This window comes from Bos mutus, chromosome X (assembly GCF_027580195.1).
Source record: "Bos mutus isolate GX-2022 chromosome X, NWIPB_WYAK_1.1, whole genome shotgun sequence".
Classification (NCBI taxonomy): domain Eukaryota; kingdom Metazoa; phylum Chordata; class Mammalia; order Artiodactyla; family Bovidae; genus Bos; species Bos mutus.
This window is the reverse complement of record NC_091646.1, coordinates 69,410,720-69,434,500: the sequence shown is the minus strand read 5'-3', so window position 1 is coordinate 69,434,500 and position 23,781 is coordinate 69,410,720. Positions and strand designations below refer to the sequence as shown.

The 23,781-nt window shown below is 36.9% G+C and overlaps 1 protein-coding gene across 5 annotated transcripts in view; it reads left to right on the top strand.

The window, feature by feature from the left end:
* PHKA1 (phosphorylase kinase regulatory subunit alpha 1) overlaps window positions 1-23,781 on the top strand; it is a 172,293-nt gene that overhangs the window by 124,191 nt on the left and 24,321 nt on the right. The window contains exons 19-28 of one of the 5 annotated variants that reach the window (XM_005899617.3): window positions 1,239-1,415; window positions 3,198-3,289; window positions 3,652-3,791; window positions 13,098-13,254; window positions 13,713-13,792; window positions 15,196-15,274; window positions 15,415-15,544; window positions 18,093-18,194; window positions 19,758-19,873; window positions 20,002-20,040. In XM_005899617.3, the coding sequence (XP_005899679.1) occupies window positions 1,239-1,415; window positions 3,198-3,289; window positions 3,652-3,791; window positions 13,098-13,254; window positions 13,713-13,792; window positions 15,196-15,274; window positions 15,415-15,544; window positions 18,093-18,194; window positions 19,758-19,873; window positions 20,002-20,040 (1,112 nt within the window). Of the gene's footprint in view, window positions 1-1,238; window positions 1,416-3,197; window positions 3,290-3,651; window positions 3,792-13,097; window positions 13,255-13,712; window positions 13,793-15,195; window positions 15,275-15,414; window positions 15,545-18,092; window positions 18,195-19,757; window positions 19,874-20,001; window positions 20,050-23,781 lie in introns of all 5 variants that reach the window. The other 4 variants (XM_070366064.1, XM_005899618.3, XM_070366065.1 and 1 more) reach the window with 4 other exon arrangements.

Sequence of the window (23,781 nt, the reverse complement as noted above, 5' to 3'; positions counted from 1 at the left end):
ATTAAGTTTGATATTATACAATCTTAGTCACTTTCTTCTGTCTGGGTTTACTCATTGGTGGCCTCACAGTAGACATGTCTATCGCTTGCCATCCCTACCATATTCTTCATAATCCTCCATTCAAATGTCTAGATTGTAATCAAGATTATAATATTTGTCATTAAGATGTCACTGAGTGTGAGGTCGCCTCACAGTGGACATGTCTATTGCTTGCCATCCCTACCATATTCTTTATAATCCTCCATTCAAGTATCTAGAATATAATCAAGGTTATAATATTTGTCATTAAGATGTCACTGAGTGTGAGGTCCACTCTTGCAGTTTTGCTAGTTCCCATTAGTCACGTCAGAAAACAGAAATACAACTGGAGAAATCCCCAAAGATGACCAAAATCCAGGTGATGCATGACTGATATAGCAAACTTTGGTATTGATCCAAACACTGGGCTTTTCCAACTACAAATGTTCATGTAAAATCCGAAATGTTAAACATCCACAGAATATGGTTTTTTTGTTTCTATTATCCATAATCAGAGATAATGTTACAGAAGGTGTAGGGAAGAGGAAGAACCCCAGAGAATAAGGACCATATTTGTCTTCTCCACCACCGAAACCTCAGCACCTAGTACACCACCTGGTCCATTGTGGACAATAAATATTTGATTAATGAATGAAGGCAGTGACTAAAAAGACCAACATGTGGTCAGTAGTTCTTTTGGTACCAGTGCCACATGGAGATTGGTGGGTTTTTTCCTTTTTTTTAGCCATAGTAGCTGCCATTTGTGGAATCTGTTTTCAGCTAGGCTCCATGTTTAGTGGAAGATTTTTGCCCTTCTCCACAAGTTTCCTCATACCAGTGAGATTCAAAGGGCCCTGTTCTATTCCTCCTTCTCCTCCTCCTCACTGCCACCAACATTACCATCACATACACGTAAATAGATCATGAAATGCTCCACCTTGCCTATAATAAGCTCATACTACTTTCACAGGACCTAAAAGTAGTATTATCTCAACAAGGTTGAGGAATAGGTGGAGCCTGGTAAATGGCCATGGTTTCTGAATAGTAAAGATTGTGAAATGATTGCAAACTTTTTTTTTAACCCCATGAGCTAAAACAACATGTTTCTGGTGCTATAGAGTGGGCACAGGAGCGAGTCATTCTGTTTGGTGGTGTAGACTGTGAAGTTACTAAAATATTTATTTATTTTTCTCTCCCTCCTTTCCCCACTAACCTTGCAGCTCACTCTGGTGATGAAGTTGCTCGTTATTTAGATCACCTTTTGGCACACACTGCTCCCCATCCTAAACTAGCCCCTACCTCACAGAAGGGAGGGCTAAATCGGTTCCGAACTGCTGTGCAAACAACCTGCGATTTAATGTCCTTGGTGACCAAGGCCAAGGAGCTGCATGTACAGAGTGAGTAACGCCATGACTCACTGGAGTCAGGAACAGGATGACATCAAGCCCAGGATGGGGGTGGGGTGTTTATTACAGTGTAAGCAGGAACTTTATTTTGTTCACTGCGTTATCCTCAGCATCTCAAACAGGATCTAGAATATATTAGATGCTCAAATATTTGTGAAATTAATAATTGGGTATACTTTTGCTATAGATAGGGCTTCCCTAAGTGGCTCAGATGGTAAAAAATCCACCTGCAACAGAGGTGAGCCCAGTTCAGTCCCTGGGCCAGGAAGATCCCCTGGAGAAGGGAATGGCTACCCACTCCAGTGTTCTTGCCTGGAGAATTCCATGGACAGCAGAGCTTGACAGGCTAGAGTCCATGGGGTTGCAAAGAGTCAGACGTGATTGAGTAACCAACACTCACTTTTTCACTTTTTGCTATAGTATAGTGCTAGGTAGTCTGGTTTATCCAGTTACATAGAAGGAAGAGACAGAACAAGAGGTACAGAGCATATTCAGTTTTAACATCAAAGTATTAAAATGTGAAAAGAATTTTTTAATCCTTTGGAAAATTTACTAATTTTGAAATAATTTTATTTAAAGAGAAAGCATTGTAGACTATTACAAGATAGTCTTGCAATGAAAGGGAAATATTCTGCCTTCAGTAAGCTACATCTGGCTCCTTAGGCCAGCTGTAACTTATACAGTCAGTTGTTTCAGCAGTATAGAGCTGTTTGTCAACTACAGAATCGTTATTTGACAGCTTTGCCATTCTTCTCCCCAGGATCACTACCCTTCCTCAGTAGTATCTGCAGTGGAGGATGTCTTTTCTAGTACACATTGCCAGAAGTAGTCATAGTTCCTAAGAGTGTTCAGTACCTGTATGGTAGCTACATGTGAAGGGACAGAAGGGTTCATTGGCCACACCTAGAGCACCTAAATGTTAACATTTCACAGATGACAAGAATGAGATGCATGCTTTTACTGTCTAAAATTTTATTGACCATTACTAACCAAAAATATTAAACATGATCACTGGAGAATCATTTAACAATTAGAAAAGGGAAAAACTTAGCATATGTAGCATTTGTCTATGCTTCCTTGACAAAGGGCTTGTGCAAAGACTTCAGCTTTATTAAGTTGTACTTCTAGACTGTGAATTAGGAAACTTGAGCTTAATTCCCAGCTCTGCTACTTACTTGCTTACACAGTTATTTGGGCTCTGTATCTCTCTTTCTGTATCTGTAAAATGGCAAAAATGGCAAGAAAATCTCTCCTTAGTGGTTATGGTAAGTATTTCAACAATGAACTGTAAGTAAAAATCTTAAAATATCTCAAAGTTGATCAGCCACTGCATTTTTTTATTTGCTGGATAGGGTCATTCATTTATCTATTCTCAAGGAATTCTAACTGCTAGCTGCCAGATATTCTCCTAGGAGAATCTGGAAAATATGAAATGTAACTGGGTTCTTTCTGTTATATCTGTATTCTTTTAAAGTATCAGTAATAGCTTCATTGTGGTATTGATTACATTCATAGGATTTAACATCTTATACGTCCAGCTGATGCTATAATTCTAGATATTCTATTCAAAATATGTTTATTAATTGATCAAATATCCATTGATTTATCTGACCTTCATGTATCTTTTCTTTGCAATTACCAAGAAAGGGTAAATTTCCCATTCTTGTTCCATAAGGAACTAACCCATATGTAACTTCATTGTTGACATCAACTGTGCATTTTTATTAATCTCTTAATTATCTAAGCTTTTCCATAAATGTCAACCTCTTGCAGATGTCCATATGTATCTTCCTACAAAGATATTTCAGGCTTCCCGGCCTTCATTCAACTTACTTGATTCACCTCATCCCCAACAAGAGGACCAGGTAAATTTACACAGGAGATATTTCTGTCACCTTTTTTGCAAAATTACCGTTCTTACAGAAAATGATAGAACTAGCCATTATGGTTTCTGCTAGTAACTAGCAGTAAGGAAAATGCCACCATGGTGAAGATATATGTCCTTTTTAGTTCACTTTTTAAATGAGTAAGTGTTTCTAGTCAGACTTAAGAAAACTAGATTGCTGTAGCATACATTCTGAAGGTGTCATTGTTTTGCTTTACTTTTTGTCAAAATTTAGGGAACTCTTATGGGAATGTTTTAGAGGTGAAAAGATCAACACTCTAGGGCATTATTTAAGGTAAGCACTTGTGGAATTTTGTTTGTTTGTCTTTTCTCAAACTAAAGGTTCCCTCTGTTCGTGTAGAAATACATCTTCCTAGAGACAAGTCTGGGGAAGTGGACTTCAAAGCACTGGTTTTACAGTTAAAAGAGACCTCCAGCTTACAAGAACAAGCTGATATCCTCTACATGCTATATACTATGAAGTAAGTTGTGGAAATTATCAATCTACTTTCATGTTTGTGTAGAAAGGAATTTATAGTATAGTAAATATAGCATAGCTTTGGAGTCGCACTGATACGGATTTGAGTAGTTTTGCAACCTACTTGCTGTATAACTTCAAAGTCTCAATTGTCCTCATTTTTGAAATTTAGATTATACCTACCTCATAGAATTGTTATGAAGATTAAAAAAAATAAAATATCTGCAGTCTCTAATACAATGCCTGGTCCATAGTAAGTCACTAATCATATAAGCCTCCATTATTTAAAAATAATCTACAGGTAAATAAATGTGTAACTCAAAAGAAGTAAGAATATGGAGGCTTACAGGAAAATGAAGCTAGCATTAGTGAGTGTTTGCTATGTGTCAGGCACCCTCTGCAAAGTACATCTTATCTAGGTACGTCTAACTCAGTATGCCCAAATTGAACTCCATTCTCCTGTCCTCCCAGAACCCCCAACAAAATAACCTGTTCTTCCTCATTTAGTCATGTTGTTGACACCCTGAAGAGGGAGGATTGAGCCCCGCCCTCCCCTAATTTGGTTTGGATATCGAGACTGACAATGCCATACACATACCAGAAGGGTGTGAAATGTTTATTACCTACATAATGAAACTTTCTGGGAACAGAGGAACAGGCTGTCAAGTTGGCCCTTAAGAATGAGGCTGGATTTGGAATTTTATATTGATTCGGAGGTGAGGCTTGGATGAGGGTTTGTTCTCAATGGCACCAAAGAGATAACACTCAGACTTTCTTATCAACTTGCCCAGATGGAGGCTGGAAAGGAAAGGGGAGTTGTACAACTTGAAAGCAGTCAATAATCAAACATCAAAAATGGAGTCACTTCTATGACTCCATTCTATGAGTCAATTCTCCATCTCTACTGTTGGAACTAACACTTACCTAATCATCAAGTCTTCTCCTCATATCCAGTTAATCATCAAGTCTGTCCAGTTTTATCTCTAAATATTTATCTTTTGCATCTCTACTGTTGTGTCTTCATTCAGGCCTTTGTCTTTCCCTAGGACTGTTGCTACAGTTTTCTAACAACTTTCTGCTTTGATCTAGTTCTCTTCCAACCCATCCTCAACAGAGGAGGGAGAGTAACTTTGATGACAGAAATGCTGAAACTTATAAAAAAGTAGAGAGAATAGCATGATGAATACTTTTAGACCTATCTCCCAGCCTGAACACATGATGAATCTCGTCCCATCTATATTCTCATTCTCTCTTCCTCCTGGATTATTTTGAAGAGGATACCAAACATTTTATCACTTTATCCCTAAGTCAGTTCAGTTCAGTCACTCAGTCATGTCTGACTCTTTGTGACACCATGGACTGCAGCACGCCAGGATTTCCTGTCCCAGAGCCTACTCAAACTCATGTCCATTGAGTCAATGATACCATCCAACCATCTAATCCTCTGTTGTCCCCTTGAGAGGGTAACAGGCAGGAAGGCCAGGGGTCTCCAAACGGAGGAAATAGCCTGCAAGTGTCAGACATTTTTATCTCTCTTAAGCGGCAGGAGGAAACAAACTAGCGATATTTTTTCCTTCTCTATACAAATTTAAAAGGAGGTTTCTCTTAAAATACTGTGTTGACATAATGACACCTGGTTTCACCTGAAGTTAACTATTCTCAAACCTAGAGATAACCAATGCCTTTTTCTCATGGAAATGTTTGTCTTAAGCTATGCTAATGTACTATGCATTTACCCCAAACTCTGTCTTCAAGTCGGTTCCGCCTCTTGGCTCAGAACCTACTTGACAAACCAGTATGTTATACTCAGATATTGTTCCCCTAATCTATGTAAATAAAACTATTTGTATGGTGATCTCCCCTTCTTCAAGATTCAAGTTAATCATTTTATGGCCCAGGATGAACCATTTGGTGCCAAGATTATCCCAAAATGCATCTTATGGGTGAGGGGCCTAGTGCCATTCTGAGTTTTAAGACATTCCTTTCTTTTATTAACAGACTGCTAGTGACTATATAACATCCAACTGAAGACTAGCAGGGGGGTACTCTTTCTGCCCCCTTCTGATGCCTATGTCAAAAGCTTTCTCTATCTCCTTTATACTTCAATAAAGCTTTATTACGCAAAAGCTCTGAGCGATCAAGCCTTGTCTCTGGCCCCAGATTGAATTCTTCTCTTCTGGGGGCCAAGAATCCCAGCGTCTTTTTTTTGGTTCAACAACAACCTTTCACCCTTCTCCTCCCGCTTTCAATCTTTCCCAACATCAGGGTCTTCCCAATGAGTCAGTTCTTCACATCAGGTAGCCAAAGTATTGGAGTTTCAGCTTTAGCATCAGTCCTTCCAATGAATATTCAAGACTGATTTCCTTTAGGATGGACTGGTTGGATCTCCTTGCAATCCAAGGGACTCTCAAGAGTCTTCTCCAACACCACAATTCAAAAGCATCAATTCTTTGGTGCTCAGCTCTCTTTATAGTCCAACTCTCACATCCATACATGACTAGTGGAAAAATCATAGCTTTGACTAGACGGACGTTTGTTGGCAAAGTAATGTCTCTGCTTTTTAATACGCTATCTAGGTTGGTCAGAACTTTTTTTCCAAGAAACAAGTGTCTTTTAATTTCATGGCTGCAGTCACCATCTGCAGTGATTTTTGGAGCCCAGAAAAATAAAGTCTCTCACTGTTTTCATTGTTTCCCCATCTATTTGCCATGAAATGATGAGACCAGATGCCATGATCTTGATTTTCTGAATGTTGAGCTTTTAAGCCAACTTTTTCACTGCCCTTTTTCACTTTCATGAAGAGGCTCTTTAGTTCTTCACTTTCTGCCATAAGGGTGGTGTCATCTGCATATCTGAGGTTATTGATATTTCTCCCGGCAATCTTGATTCCAGCTTGTGTTTCTTCCAGTCCAGCATTTCTCATGATGTACTCTGCATAGAAGTTAAATAAGCAGGGTGACAAAATACAGCCTTGACGTACTCTGTTCCTGATTTTTTATCCCTAAATATTTCAGTATTATTTCTAAAAAATGTGAAAGTGAAAGTCACTCAGTCGTGTCTGACTGTTTGTGACCCCATGGACTATACAGTCGTTGGAATTCTCCAGGCCAGAATACTGGAGTGGGTAGCCTTTAAGAATCTCTTTATTTTATTTTTTTTTTTTAATATGGCTATCAACAAAGGAAATGTGTTTTATTATCTTTTTTTTTTTTTTTTTTGCATTTAGTCTCTCCTTTTATTTATTTATTTTTTATTTGTTTATTTTTATTTTTTTATTTTTATTTATTTATTTTTAATTTTACTGTGCTTTGCTTTAGTGAACTTTATAGATACATGTTTTTTTTTTTGCCTTGTTAATTTTCTGTTAAGTTGATCTATTCATAGGTGTGAGTGGGGTATTAAAGTCTCCCACTTTTATTGTGTTATTGTTAATTTCTCCTTTCATACTTGTTAGCATTTGTCTTACATACTGCGGTGCTCCCATGTTGGGTGGATATATATTTATAATTGTTATATCTTCTTCTTGGATTGATCCTTTGATCATTATGTAGTGACCTTCTTTGTCTCTTTTCACAGCCTTTGTTTTAAAGTCTAATTTATCTGATACGAGTATTGTGACTCCTGCTTTCTTTTGGTCCCTATTTGCATGGAAAATCTTTTTCCAGCCCTTCACTTTCAGTCTGTATGTGTCCCCTGTTTTGAGGTGGGTCTCTTGTAGACAACATATGTAGGGGTCTAAGAATCTCTTTAAATGTAACCACAGTGGAATTGCTGGTTTAAATGTAACCACAGTGGAATTGCTGGTTCTAGACAAAATAGAGTAAATCCATTTCTCTCTGTTCCTCCTGCTAAGTACAGGAGGACATTATTTATAAAACAAATGTAACAAGATGTCAAAAGGTAGAGAGAAGAAGGCACATTGGCTAAGGACCTCAGGATTGAAGAGTGACAGGGTGGTAACATCCCCGGGTTTTCTTTGTTTCCTCATTGGGTGCTGGAGAAGCCATCAGCCTAAAAAGGACAATCAGTGAACACAGACAACAAAAACCCTAAGGAAAACCCATTTTTCCCAGACCAGAGAAAAGGCACCCTAGCAAGACCAGAGAAAAGGCACTCTAGCAAGACAGACATCTTTGAGACAATACCACTTTACTCCACCCAAGCCCCAGAGAAAAATTTGTGGTGCTACTCCTGTCAACAAAGGCTGAATGGGAAGCTCAAACTTCTGCTCCACCTTCCTCACTGCCAGGGAGTGTCAAAGAAGGCTAGGTAAGGATCTGGGACTTTCAGCCTCTCTAGTTGATAATGAAGTCCCCTTGAACTGTCTGACTCCAGTTCCTGTGTTGTTTCCATCAGATTATAGTGTTTAATGAGTAAACAAGGAAGCTGAAAAGCCCATCAGCACCAAAGTTGAATTTTTACATACCCAATTTTATTAAAAATAGCCCAAACATATTTTAAGCCATTTAGGGCCTATCTGCTTTGCATCCTCCTCAAAATTCATCCTGCATCTGCTAACAAGAGATAAACCCTGGGCCATGAGTATCCCAAACCACTGCTGCATTCAGAGCTTTCTAACCTAGCAACTCCTCATGGTGCTACTAAGGTATATACCTAGACATGTAACCCCCTCCTCCTCTCTTCCCTGGGAGTTTCCTTGCCCTCCTCCTGTTGTGGATGGTAGAACTTATGCCTTACATAAGCCTCCTGACAGTCTGATGCTGTGAGGGACTACCCCTTTCATACAAGCTATCCATGTACCAACTGTTAAAACTTGTTATATGCTACTACCAAAAAAACACATGAGAATTATTACTTTGATACCTTTGTTCCTTTCTTTTTCCTTTAAGGTAAGGTACTCTGTTCACAAAGTATCAGCTGAGTACTTACGTGCCAGGCACAATACTAAATGCAGAGTAATGAAAAGATAGAGACGGTGAAGAGATAAGGCGTAAGGACAGAATGACTGTAGCTTGAATGAAAACTGATGATTCAGCAGGGTAGTTGGGATGGGCAAGCACAGACTTGAAAAACTCCTGCTTTCCTATCAGGTCAGATGATCCATGGTTGACTGTCAACTTTTCTGCTGCCAACACATGAATTTTCTTCATCTAATCCAGTATATACTAACTTTACCATAACATCTGATTGAAACTTGTAATCTCCCTAAAACTAGGTAATATCAAACCTTTTGAGTAGATTGTATATGATGTACTATGTGGCTTTTAATACACTTGGAATTCTGCCCAATATCCCTTTGTAAATTTGAATAGAAACTGGGAGGTGGGGTCTCCTATGGCTATTGACTAGTATTCCTTCTGTGAATTGTCTGTTCATAAACTTTGCTTTCTATTGGATTATTTATATTTTTCTTATTGATAGCATATATTACTATTTTCTTTGCTATATTTGTTGCAGATATTTTGTCCAAATAATTTGCTTTTTAACTTTGTTCATATGCCTTTCTCTGTGCAAAAATTTCATTTTATATAGTCAAATCTACATCAGTATTTTCTTTTTTGGTTTCTGGATTTCTTGTCATACATGGGGAGAATCTTCTTCCCTCCCAGAATTTAGAAATATTTTAAATGCCTTTAAGAATTTTTAAAAATTTAAGCTCTTGATCTACTTGAAATTTATTTTTATATATCTTCTTACTCAACATGTCTAAAATCAAATTCACTGTCTTTACCAGAAACATACTGCTGCCTGGCTTTTCATGGTATTATTGTTGTTTCAGTCACCCAGATGTGAAATTGTGTCATCATCTTCAAGTCTTTCTCACCCCCTGCCTCTCCCTACACGACCACAACTATAGTTGGGAATCAGTGATCAAACCTATATCCTCTGTACTATAACTTTCAACCTTTATCTACCATTGCTCCCCCATCAGAGTGTGAATTCTCCCACCAAAACAGCCCATTGCTTATCATATCCAAAGCCTGTACATGACTACTTTCAGACCTTGGTTCATGTTTTTTCCTCTGTCTGGCCCACTCTTCTTTACCACATCCCATTTCTCTTTGTTGGAATTCTAGCCATATATCAAGGCCTGAATTATCTGTCACCTCCAAGAAACTTTCTCTGGTCTCTAGGAATAAAAAGAATTTTCCCTGATTGTGAGATATCGCAATACTTATTTTCATATTATTTATTTTCATTCTGACCATTACAAACTTAGAGAGAAAACTTGTAAAGATAATACAAAAAAGAATTTCTGGATATCCATCACTCAGATCCCTCAGATGTTCACACTAAGCTTTAATATTTCTCTATCTCTGTCTTTCTCTCTCTCTCCCTCCCTCCCTCCTTTCGTCCTTCCCTGTCTTCTTCATCATCATCTCATCATTGTCATCACCACACACATATTTTTTCTGAACCATTGACAGTAAGTGCAAACACGATCCCTCTCTACCCCCAAATATTAATACTTCAGTGAGTATTTCCTAAAGACTAGGGATTCACTTATATAAGCACAGTACAATTGCCAAAATCAGAAAATGAATGTTAAGATAATACCACTATCTAATGTACAGCTTTGTTGGTTGGCCAACAAATATCTAAGATTTTTTGGTTGTCCCAATAATGTCTTTATAGCAAAAGAAAATCTAAATGATGAATTTCATTTAGTTCTCATATGTCCCTTGTCTCCTTTAATGTGGAACAGTTCCTAAGTCTTTATCTTTAATGTTATTGACTTTTTAAAATTTAAAACAATGCAGATTTATTATCTTAGTCCCAGATGTCAGAAGACTAATAATTATCCTTCCAGTTAAAATAAATTTTTTCAAAAAGAATCTTGAGTTGGGGGAGATTATCCTGGTTGATCAAGGTGGGCCTGATATAAACATAAGGGTCCTTAAAAGAGAGGAGTTGATATCATGGTGGAAGCAGAGAAGAAAGAAAAGATGATATGGCTGTTGTTAACATTTTTAAAGGATACAGACAATTTATTTTGCAGAATATCCCTAAAGTTTGGTTTATCTGATGTTTCTTCATAATTAAATTTAGGTTATACATTTTAGGCAAGAATACTACTGAAGTGGGGCTTCCTAGGTGGCTCAGTGGTAAAGAATCCGCCTGCCAATGCAGGAGACACAGGAGACGTGGGAATATCATTTACAATTATCTTCTCTTTAGTAGACAGACTTTTTCTTGACAATTTCTGTCTCTGTGCAAAACTTTTATTTTGAGGTAGTCTTATTTGTTTCTTTATCCACACTTGAATAGGAGATGGCAACAGGGGAAGGGATGGTAGGATGAATTGGGAGATTGGGGTTGACACACTACTATGTATAAAAGATATAACTATTGAGAAACTATTGTATAGCTCAGGAAACTCTACTCAGTGCTCTGTGGTGACCTAAATGAGAAGGAAATCCAAAAGACAGGAGATATATATATATATATACACACACACATACACACATATAGCTGATTCACTTTGCTGTACAACAAAAACTAATACAACATTGTAAAGCAACTATTCTCTAATAAAATTAATTTTTAAAAAAATTGCTAAGACCAGTGTCAAAAGAGCATACTGTCTATGTTTTCTTCTAGAATTTTTATGGTTTCATGTCTTACATTTAAGTCTTTAATCCATTTTGAGTTTATTTTTATATATGGTATAGGAAAATAATACAGTTTGATTCTCTTGCATGTATTAGTAGCTGTCCAGTTTTCCCAACACCATTTGTTTAAAGAGACTGTATTTTCCCATTGTATATTCTTATCTCCTTTGTTGAACATTTATTGATTATATAAGTGTGAATTTATTTCTGGGGTCTCTACTCTGTTCCATTGGTCTGTGTGTCTGCTTTTGTGCCAGTACCATACTTCTTTGAAGAGTATAGCTTTATAGTATAGTCCAAAGACAGGGAGCATGATTCCTCCAGCTTTTTCTTCTTAAAATTATTTTGGCCATTCAGTGTCTTTAGTATTTCCATACAAATTTTAGGATTATTTGTTCTAGTTCTGTGAAAAATGCCATTGGTATTTTGATAAGGATTGCATTGAATCTAAAGATTGCCTTGGGTAGTATGGTGACATTAGCAATATTAATTCTTCCAATCCATGAACACAGTATATCTTTTCATTTGTTTTTGTCACCTTCAATTTCTTTTCCAAGTACAGGTCTTTTATCTCCTTACTTAGATTTATTTTTATTTTATTCTTTTGATATGATTTTAAGTGAGATTGATCTTAATTTCTCTTTCTGATCCTTTATTGTCAGTTTGTAGAAATGCAGTAGATTTATGTATATTAATTTTGTATCCTGAAACTTTACTGAATTCATTGATGAGTTCTAGTAGTTTTTTAGTGGAATTTTTTATATATTAGAGAAATTGGCCTATGAGTTGGAAATATTTTTTCTCAGTTTGTAATGTGTTCTATTGGAGAAGGAAATGGCAACCCGCTCCAGTGTTCTTGCCTGGAGAATCCCAGGGACGGGGGGAGCCTGGTGGGCTGCCTCTATGGGATCGCACAGAGTCGGACACGACTGAAGCGACTTAGCAGCAGCAGCAGCAGCAGCAATGTGTTCTATGACTTTTCTTATAGTGGTTTTTGCAATGAGTTTTTGGTATTTATATAAATATATATTTATGTGTGATATATAAATGTATCAACCTTTCTTTTATGGCTTCTGGTATAAAGTACACAGTTTAAAAGTCCTCTTGCTTCTAAAATAATAAAGTAGTTCTCCCCTATCTCTTTTAGTACTTTGACATTTAAATTTGATACATTTGGAATTTTGGTGTACAGTGCGAAGCATGGATTCAACTTTTTCCCCAGTGGCTACTTGTCTTAACATCATTTAATAAATAATCTACCTTTTATCATATACTAAATTCCCAGTTTTATAACACTTTATATATCTTTTATGGTATTTTATAGTTGACTTGCATTATATAAATTTTTATAGCAATAATGTATATGATATATATCTTTTAAAAATAAGCAAATTTTTTCTTCTTCATTACTTCCCTAAGTGCACCATACTTTCTGAACTTGCAGTAGTTAAATTAAATCTTTGACTTTAATTTCAGCTACCTTGAAGCCCATTGATAGGGTAAAAGAATGCATTTTGTCAAAACACAACTGAAACTAAGACTTATTCTTGTCTAGATATTTGGCTCTCAGTACTGACTATTAAAATAGTTTTTTTTATAAGAATTCACAGTAAATAACATTCATTTCCTAATGAGAGAGACCTATCAAAAACAGGCACACTCATTATAACACAAATGAAAGGTTGTTGCCTGTAGCTTTATTTATAATTAATGTAGGCCTGCCTTTAACATTTCAGAGGACCTGACTGGGACACTGGATTGTATGATGAAGAGAGCATCACAGTCAGAGAGCTGCTTACTGAGCTATATGGCAAAGTTGGAGAAATTCGTCACTGGGGCCTGATCAGATACATCTCTGGAATCTTAAGGAAGAAGGTGGAAGCACTCGATGAGGTACTATGAATTCTTAAATTTATATCAAATCTAAATGGAGGTGCTTTTTAAAAAAATTTGTTTCTGAAGTTTTTTAAGGAAATCACCACAGCATCTAATCATTTGAACTGTTGTTTTTCCCACATAAAATTTCTGATATCAGTTAACCTTTTTTTTATGAGTGTCAAATATTTAATACCGAAGCATATAAACTGTAGACTTATAGAGGTGTTAAAAACTATAAAAATCATAGATCTTAAGAAGGAATTTACACTAGACTAAAAGATCCTACCTCTTAGGAAATAAAAATACCTTCATAGAAATCTCTCTTTTCTGATGTTCATGGCATTTCCTAAGGAAAAGACTGATGTGTCATTAAATTAAAGGGGGAGCAAAGGTTTCTAGGCTGTAAAGAGGAATTTTCATGGAAATCTGAAGTATTCTGTGAAGGGTAATACTGTTACGCTGTTTATTTGTAGGCCTGCACAGACCTTCTCTCCCATCAGAAACATTTGACAGTGGGACTCCCCCCAGAACCTCGAGAGAAGACCATCTCTGCGTTAGTATGGTTTTGTTTGGGTTTGATCAAGCTTCTCTGAAATTTTAGAGCTGTGAGGACTGGCCACAATTCTGTTGTCCTAATCTACAAATGGATGATAATGTCCTGTGTGTGTGACCTTCTATCAGGGACCCTCGATGTGAGAATGTTTGTAGTGATATTTCTGTGCTGTGCTTAGTTGTATCCAACTCTTTGTGACTCCATGGATTGGAGCCCGCCAGACTCCTCTGTCCATGGGATTCTCCAGGCAAGAATACTGGAGTGGGTTGCCATTTCCTTCTCCAGAGGATCTTCCCCACCCAGGGATCAAACCCAGGTCTCCCACATTGCAAGCAGATTCTTTACCATCTGAGCCACCAGGAAGCAGTGATAGGACATGAGTAAATGAAAGATAAAACTCACAGGGATTACTCAAATGTATTTTGCTCTTTTGGAGGTTTTTTGTTTGTTTGTTTTTACTTATTGACTTTCCCAAACCTTTCCTTCAAAAAAATCAACAAACAAGGCAACTGGAATTATCCCCCCCACACACACACAATGAGCTATTCTATAGACTTCATTCCAGACCTCTCTCCTATGCTTATAGATGGCTATTTTTCCCTTATGTCTCTTCACATTTCTTCTCTCTGTCCAAATTTCTCACTTATAAAAGACACCAGTCATAGTAGATTAGGGCCCACCCAATGACCTCACTTTAGCTTACCTCTTTATAGAGTCACTTTATAGACCCCATCTCCAAACAAGGTTACACTCTGAGGTCCTAGGAGTTAGGATTTCAACATAGGAACTTGGAACACAATTCAGTCCATAACACCATACTCCTGCCAAGCAGAACCTTTTATTACAAATTAGATCAATTCTGTGACTACTGTGGGTAATCCAAAAGAAGATGACATCCCCCATGCTCCCAGAGTGCTTAGTATCAACAGGAGAGTCACAAGTATGGGAGGGAGCATGTGTGCATATATATGTAATCTGATGAATCTATAAAAATCAGTATAAGACTATAAAGTATGATTGTAAAGCAATAAAATGGCTTCCAAAAGGCACAGCTTAAATTTAGTTTGTTACTTTCCAGCCATAATAGTAACTTATCAAATGTTAAGAATTAACCATGAAAACCTGCTCTGGATAGACATTATGGGGTGAGTTTTAAGTACAATTGTGAGGGAGAAAGGCAATCCAGGCTTAGAGAGGAGGGAGCAGAGCTCTCCTGAGTTCATACAGGGCAGAGTGCTTTGGGGAGGCAGTAAACTTTGAAGACTGAAAGAAACAGAATGATACCAGTAATGATGAGATGTTGAGACACTGACTTGGACTTAGGAGGAGCTTTTTCATTTTCTCAATATATTTAGGTTAAGTAGTTGCAGAATTTTGTCTTTGTTCACTGTCTTCTTCCTTAGACCTCTGCCCTATGAAGTACTCACTCAACTGATAGATGAAGCCAGTGAAGGGGATATGAGCATTTCAATTCTTACACAGGTGAGCAGAATTATAAAGCCTAATCTGATGACTGATATTTAAAAGTTTGTTTTCAGTTGATCTGGCAATTTCTGAAGACCGCAAAATAGGCCTTGTGAGATCCATGGTATAATTTTTGTCTGTATTCATTCCATGCACAGGAAATAATGGTATATCTAGCCATGTATATGCGAACTCAACCTGGCCTCTTTGCTGAAATGTTTCGACTTCGAATTGGTCTGATCATACAAGTTATGGCAACAGAACTGGCCCACTCCCTTCGATGCTCAGGTATTCAATTAAGTAATTGAGGCAGAATTCATTTTTTTTGGAGGTCTATTAAGTTTTGAATCAGGAGAGAAAGGAAGCTAAAAGATTTCTATCAGTAGCTCAGATGCTGCATGTAGCAGTATTGTTCCCATGTTTGTCTCTATACAAGTCAAGGGATTGCTATAACAAGTTTATATATCAGTTTTCAATTTCAAAATTCCATCTTTTGGTGGCTCTGTGCTCCAAATTACCTTCCTACTAACTCCTAGAATGATCCAGGACATGTGAAAAGTGAAAGTGTTAGCTGCTTAGTCATGTCCAACTCTTGGCAACGCCATGGACTGCAGCTCACTAGGCTCCTCTGTCCATGGAATTCTCCAGGCAAGAATATTGGAGTAGGCTGCCATTTCCTTCTCCAGGGGATCTTCCCAACCCAGTGATTGAACCTGGGTCTTCTGCATACATCAAACTAAGTATGACAGACTGGGTTTGATTCTGATTCAGGCATGCCACCTCTGGCTGTCAGATTGAGTCACCACATCAGTTTGATTATAGTATCAGTATTCTGTCTAGTTACCATCAGGATCAAATAAAGGAAGGCAATATTTCTGTTAATATTTATCTGACAAAACTTTTTGATATTAGCTAAAGGTATATTTGGCAAGGTGATAGTTTTAGAAAAATAAATGGGGCCTTTGGAAGCTGTAGCACAGAAGTATGGGGGGACCCCATGGCATGACCTTTGTATTTGTTTGATTTCAACAAGAATGACAAAATAATAGAGATAGGGATTGCATACAAAAATAAAATCATAGTTGCAAAACTCAATGTTAACCATTGTTTCAATTAAATTTCCCCAAAAGGCTTTTAATTGCACTGTTAGCAAGTAGCTAAATTTATTGATTTGAATCCAACCTAAATTACATTATATAATGTATATTTAAATAACCCTTTAGAGAAATAAAGCTAATTATTATTCTGTACCTACCATATGCCAGACACTACTTTTATACATTATCTCATTTAATGCTTACAACAACCCAATGGTGAAGGTATTTTTAATCTCACTTTTACTGAAAAGAAATTGGAACTCAACAAACTATTGGATATAAGATAGGCTCAAGGATGTATTGTGTAACATGGGAATATAGCCTATAATTTTGTAATAACTGTAAATTGAAAGTAACCTTTAAAATAAAATTTTTTATAAAACTCAATGATCAGTTTTTTTAAAAAAAATGAAACTCAGGTTAATTACTTGCCCAAAGTTACATAACTAGTAAATAGCGAAATTTGAGTCCAAGTCTGCCTTATTGTAAATGATTTCCAGTTCAGCACATTATTATAGATTGCATTGTAATGTATTATAATAGATTACATTGGGCTTTTCCAGGTGGCGCTAGTGGTAAAGAACCTGCCTGCCAATGCAGGAGATGTAAGAGACATGGGTTTGAACCCTGGGTCAGGAAGATCCCCTGAGGGAGGGCATGGCAACCTACTCCGGTATTCTTGCCAGAGAATCCCAAAGACAGAGGAACCTGGCAGGCTACAGTCCGTAGGGTGGCAAACAGTCAGTCTCATACACACACACACACACACACACACACACACACACACACACACACACATATATATCAAGGGATGTTTTATGAGTCTGATTATTCATTAATTAACCTCAAGAAGGGATAAAATCCTCAAACATTCTTTACTTTTTCTTAATTGCCCATTACAGAATTTTTTTTTTCTTGTGGATTCCCCAAGCCATGGCTATTCATTTCTTCTAGGATAAAGTCAGGGTCCCTGGGTCTGATATCCAAGACTCTCAATAGTTTGACCTCTGCCTCCTACTTCAACAGTGCTTCGCATTTTATCAGTCCTCATCCTTGGAGATTGATGTCTCCTCTGATTTCCAAAGCATTTATTGTCTATACCTTTCATTTGACACTTAGTATGGCCATGTCATGTTTTATTGTTGTTTATCTTGTTCACATGTGTGGTCTTTCCCATACATTGCTAGTTGGTCAGCCTCTCAAGGCAAGCATTATATCGTACCTGTTTGTCCTAACATTGCTTAAAATCATGACCTAGATGTAGTAAACTCATAATAGGTGTCTGATGTTGATGAACAAGTTCAAGTTATCTTCTCAATATTCTTCATAATTTCATGGATTCATATCTCTTTTTAAATTGCCATATTTCCAGACTGAGAAGTTTTGATTATTTTAGCCCATCTTCATATACACATCCATTACTTTCTCCAACTGGTTTCCAGTTTGATTTTTCTTATCTTTCATTCGTCCCACTTTCAAATAAAGATTCTACTGAGTATACCCTACTGATGTGGAAGAGGACTGAAGAAGTCAAGAACCTGGTTAATCCATAAACTAGATAATCTGTCCTTAATTGCAGTATGCATGCCTAGGCAATATAGTTCTGGAAATGTATTTCATAATTCTGTTCTTCCAATCAAGTGACTCAGAAATTCTAAGCAAGAAAAGAAACAGAAAAAGTGGGGTGGGAATGGCAGGCCAATTAGAAATACCTCTGTCCTAACATTTCTGCTGACTAGCTGAGGAAGCCACAGATGGCCTGATGAATCTCAGTCCTTCAGCCATGAAGAGCCTCTTGCATCATATACTCAGTGGCAAGGAGTTTGGAGTGGAACGAAGTGGTAAGGTTGAATAACTGCATTTCTATTTCACAGTACTTATTTTAAATGTTTCATTGATTTTAAAATGCTGTTCTTTTATCAGAGAAACTTTTCCTCCAAATAAATAGAACCCCTATATATGGAATAGTTTAAACCAAAGCTCGCTTCTGAAACAAGATTTGGAAACCACTGTGTGTCTTTTTTCCCCCTTAAATTAAGTAGATTACTATTATATTTTGTTTTGGACTGTCTTATATATTCCTTTACATTAAGTCTCTAGCACAAATAGCAATCTATATCATCTAAAACTTTCTTGTATCCCAGTTGACAATAATTCAGTAGCATTTATGGTGATGTGTATGTGTGTGTAGCTGTCGGATGTATCCTTTTACCTTTAAATTCAAATACATTTGGGTTCTATCACAAATTAACCTTATATCTGCACTTGGTGGTTTGGCGGTAGTATTTGATATCAAGTCTGGTCCCATCACTTCATGGGAAATAGATGGGGAAACAGTGGAAACAGTGTCAGGCTTTATTTTGGGGGGCTCAAAAATCACTGCAGATGGTGATTGCAGCCATGAAAGTAAAAGGTGCTTACTCCTTGGAAGGAAAGTTATGACCAACCTAGATAGTATATTGAAAAGCAGAGATATTACTTTGCCAACAAAGGTACGTCTAGTCAAGGCATGGTTTTTCCAGTGGTCATGTATGGATGTGAGAGTTGGACTATGAAGAAAGCCAAGCACCGAAGAATTGATGCTTTTGAACTGTGGTGTTGGAGAAGACTCTTGAGAGTCCCTTGGACTTGCAAGCAGATCCAACCAGTCCATTCTGAAGGAGATCAGCCCTGGGATTTCTTTGGAAGGAATGATGCTAAAGCTGAAACTCTAGTACTTTGGCCACCTCATGCGAAGAGTTGACTCATTGGAAAAGACTCTGATGCTGGGAGGGATTGGGGGCGAGAGGAGAAGGGGATGACAGAGGATGAGATGGCTGGATGGCATCACCGACTCGATGGACATGGGTTTGGGTGAACTCTGGGAGTTGGTGATGGACAGGGAAGCCTGGCATGCTACGATTCATGGGGTCGCAAAGAGTCGGACACGACTGAGCGACTGAACTGAACTGAACTAAACTAAACCTAAAACATCAGAGCAAATGAAAAGAGTCATCTCCCATGCTTAACTTTCAGAGTTAGAATAAATAAATATATAATATCAGATGGATGGATACCTTAGAGTGGTAAGAGAAAGTTATAAAGCAGTATTCCTCAAGCCTTACTGTTCATAAGAATTACCTAGGCTACAGTCCATTACTTACTTACTTGCTTGCTAAACTGCAGACTTTGATTCAATAGGTCTACAGTTGGGCCTAAAATTCTAGCAAGCTTCTAGGTGATGGCGATGCTGCAGGTCTGTGAACCACACTTTGAATAGAAAGTGTTGAGTTTTATAGCTGTTGAGTTTTTCATTATTATTAACATAAAAGGAGGTCATACATCTGAGTCTTTTAAAAGTGATGGAGAAAAAGTTTGAACCTGATTATCCTCCCTCTTTCTCTTTAATCCATCATGCTATATAGTTCGTCCTACTGATTCAAATATCAGCCCTGCTATTTCAATCCGTGAGGTTGGTGCTGTTGGAGCAACCAAAACAGAACGAACTGGGATCATGCAGTTAAAAAGTGAGATAAAGCAGGTAAGATACTACTTGGGAAATGAACTGGGATATTTCCATGTTTAAGAACATTATTTTGGAATCAGACTTTGTAAGATCATGTATTTTGCTTCGTATCCTAAATTTAATTTGAGCCATTTATTTTTCAGGTGGACTTTCGTAGACTGTCTATCTCAACTGAAAGTCAGGTGAAACAAGTAGGGATCCTTTAACATAAATTAACCTGCCTTTAGCTCTACAAAACATGCATGAGCTCATGACTTTTTTAAAATAAGATAAGCCACACAGTAGCTTGTTTGATTCTCCTTTCTAGCAATCACGCTTTCATTTTTCTGGACCAAACTCTTTCGCGAATTTTAAGATGAAAGTAATTTGTTTCTGATAGCAAGAAATTAAAACCTTGAATTCCTCTTGTTAAGGTTAAATGTAATTTTGGAATTAATTAATTAATTAACATGTAATTTTAGACTTAAATTTCTTACTTTTAAGAACCAGACTAGGTGAGGGCTTTTTTAAAATCCATTTTCAGATTTTTGTCATCGTCATGATAGAGCTATATGAAACACATTGTGGACACATAGAGGAAAAAACATATAAATCAATCTGGGTGTTGGTGAGAGTCACCAAATATCAGACTGTAGCCTCTTACTCATTTTTCCCCTGGAGATGAGAATAGATGAGTTATTGTGTTATACAAAAAAATAACACAAACTTCCATAGTTTCTCTTAAAACTTTAGAAAATCTTGTGATTTCAAAGTCTTTTAATGAAAAGCTTAAAACTACCCCTCCCGCCTTCAAAATAGACTTACACTAGCTTATGATACTGGAGCACGTCCAAAAAGGAGAGGCAAAATGGAAATTTTGCTTGTTTATATGTTTGTTTGTTTGCTTGCTTTAGGAGTCAGAAACTATTTAGGAAAATAAAGACCGAATGCTTGAAGTTTAATTTGAAGTAAACTTAATTTAGGTATACTTATCAGATACCCTTTCACGTTTATATTATGCAAGTGAAAGAACAGAATGGAATAAGAAAGGGTCTTTTGATAGAAAAGTGTTTACAGGATTTTTTTCTAGACAGTTTGGATAATCTGAACATTTTCCTATCTGAAATGTTAAAGAACTACATTTCATACTGAGTTAACTTATGTTCTTGGTAAACAGTCCTTGTTTTGGTTGAGAGTGATTGGCTAAATACTTCATAGTTGTTTATAGTCACACAGTATTACTTACAAGTTCATTATATATTTAGAACTCGAAGTCCATGTTCCCAGCTAGACTAATATGATACTAAGAACTTGACCTATCCACAAAACTATATAATTTAATTCAATTTTATACATTCACTACCTGTAGGACTTCAAGAAAACCAAAATCATTAGGACTATAATTTAGAAGACTGAGAGCTTTGAATTTTCATTACCTTATTTCTAAATATTGATTTCTACTCTCACCTGCCTATCTAGTATTTTGTACTGTTCTAAGCCTTTGTCTCTGCTCAACAATGTCCTCTTTTCTGATTATGGAAAAAATACATTTAAAGATAGTTTTATTTATTTAACCCTTTACCATGACTTCCTGAGTTAGGCTATTTTATCTACTTTTTTAATGATAACATGCTGGTTAGTTACTTGAATAGTCTGTAATTTTACTCTACTAAAAACTTTTAAAAACACATAATGGTTACCTTGCCGTTTCCCTTTTAAAAGTTTATTTTCTCAAATTTTTTCATAACCCATGGTGGCCATCCCCTGGGTAAGGATTTGATGTCACCATCTTTTCTTGTAATTGCTGATATTTGTATTATATACCATTCATAAATGCTTTGAATATGCTGTTATATAAAGCATGACATATACAGATTGACTGAAAAGAAAAGCAAAATGAGTCAAAAAGTTAAATTTTTACTTATAAATCAACTTCATATATGTATACTTATAAATCAACTTCATGTACTTATATTTATAAATCAACTTCATTTAGGGTGAAATCTTTCCATTTCTTTTCCAAAAAGGCAGGGGAGAGGGTTCAACTCCAACCTTTTTTTCCATTTCAGAAAACAAAATTCAATTTAATAAGTACTTGTTAAAATCTGTTTAGTCACTTATTCTTTCAACTAATATAGTTAAAATTGCATGCCCACTATGTGCCAGGCACTGTACCAGAAAACATCGGTATCCACTCAGAACTTGTTAGAGATGTAAAATATTGGTTCCTATCCTAGGCCTACTAAATCAGAAAGGCTGGGGTGAGGCCTGGCAGTCTGTGTTTTAATAAGTTTTCCAGGTGATTCAGATGCACTTTTGAGTTTGAAAACCACTGGGTTACTTGTTCTTCTGATTGTTAATTTATTTGTAAGTATTAAGTGAGTACCAACTTTGTGCCAGGCACTGGAAATATTAATGTTGAAAGTGTTAGTTGCTCAGTCACGTCTCACCCTTTGTGGCCCCATGGCCTGTAGCCTGCCAGGCTCCTCTCTCCATGAAATTCTCCAGGCAAAAATACTGGAGTGAGTTGCCATTCCCTTCTCCGGGAGATCTTCCTGACCCAGGGATTGAACCCAGCTATCTTTCATTGCAGGCGGATTCTTTACCACCTGAGCCACCAGGGAAGCACAAAACAGATGTAGTCCTTGCCCTCATGAAGCTTACAGTTTAGGAAAACTGACCTCTGATTTAGTTTCCTTGGTTTAAATCAATGATCCATAATGGCCTATGATTTCAATTCTTAGACTGAAGGCCAGATAGCAACCAAATAAAAAAATGGAAAACTATTGGAAATGATATAACTATTTCTCTTGACCTCAATTAGTATAGTCCATCCTAAAGGAAATCAGTCCTGAATATTCATTGGAAGCTCTGATGCTGAAGCTGAAACTCCAATACTTTGGTCACCTGATCCGAAGAACTGACTCATTTGAAAAGATTCTGATACTGGGAAAGATTGAAGGCAGGAGGAGAAGGGGACGACAGAGGATGAGATGGTTGGATGGCATCACCGACTGAATGAACATGAGTTTGAGTAAACTCTGGGAGTTGACGATGGACAGGGAAGCCTGGCATGCTGCAGTCCATGGGGTTGTAGAGAGTCGGACACAACTGAGCAACTGAACTAAACTGAATTAGTATAGTATGACTTGGCCAACTTTGTCATATTCACATTAATAAAGGAAGACAGACGCATAGAGAAGTTAATATAAAATCTCAGAACTATTGATATTTGGTTTTGGAAAATAGTCTGAATAACCTTAATGTTTGAATCCACTTAACAGCCTAGGATCTTGATGGTAGAGATGAGGACACTGAAGATAAATCAAATGGAGTTCATCTTCTTGGTACATCACTGTGCCAATAGTGAAAAGCCTTAGGACGCTTTTCTCTTTTACATAGCAATGGTGATATGGGCATTTGACCCAAAATAATATGTAAGAAGCTCTGTTCTCAGGAAATATTTATATTATATTCTTTTCATTTTATATTTATTTCTGAATCTAAGCTAGCAAAGAGCCACTTTCTGCAATGTATTTTATCCTTTACTTATATAAGTTTTTCAAAGTTCATTATGTTGTAGCATGTATCAATACTTCATTCCTTTATATTGCTAAACAATACTTTATTGTATTGATATGTGGCACATTTTGGTTATCGATTCACCAGGTGACAAACATCTGGGTTATTTCTGCTTTTTTACTGTTAATGAATAATGCTGCTATGAACCTTCATGTACAAGTTTTTATTTGGGCATATGTTTTTTTTCTCTTGGTTATACATCTACAAGAGGAAGTGCTGGGTCATTTAGTAACTATGTTTAGCATTATGAGGAACTACCACATTGTTTCATTGTTTTCCAAAGGGGACTGTACCATTTTACATTCCCACCAGCAATGTCTGAGGGTTCCAGTTTCTTCGTATCCTTACCAATTCTTGGTTGT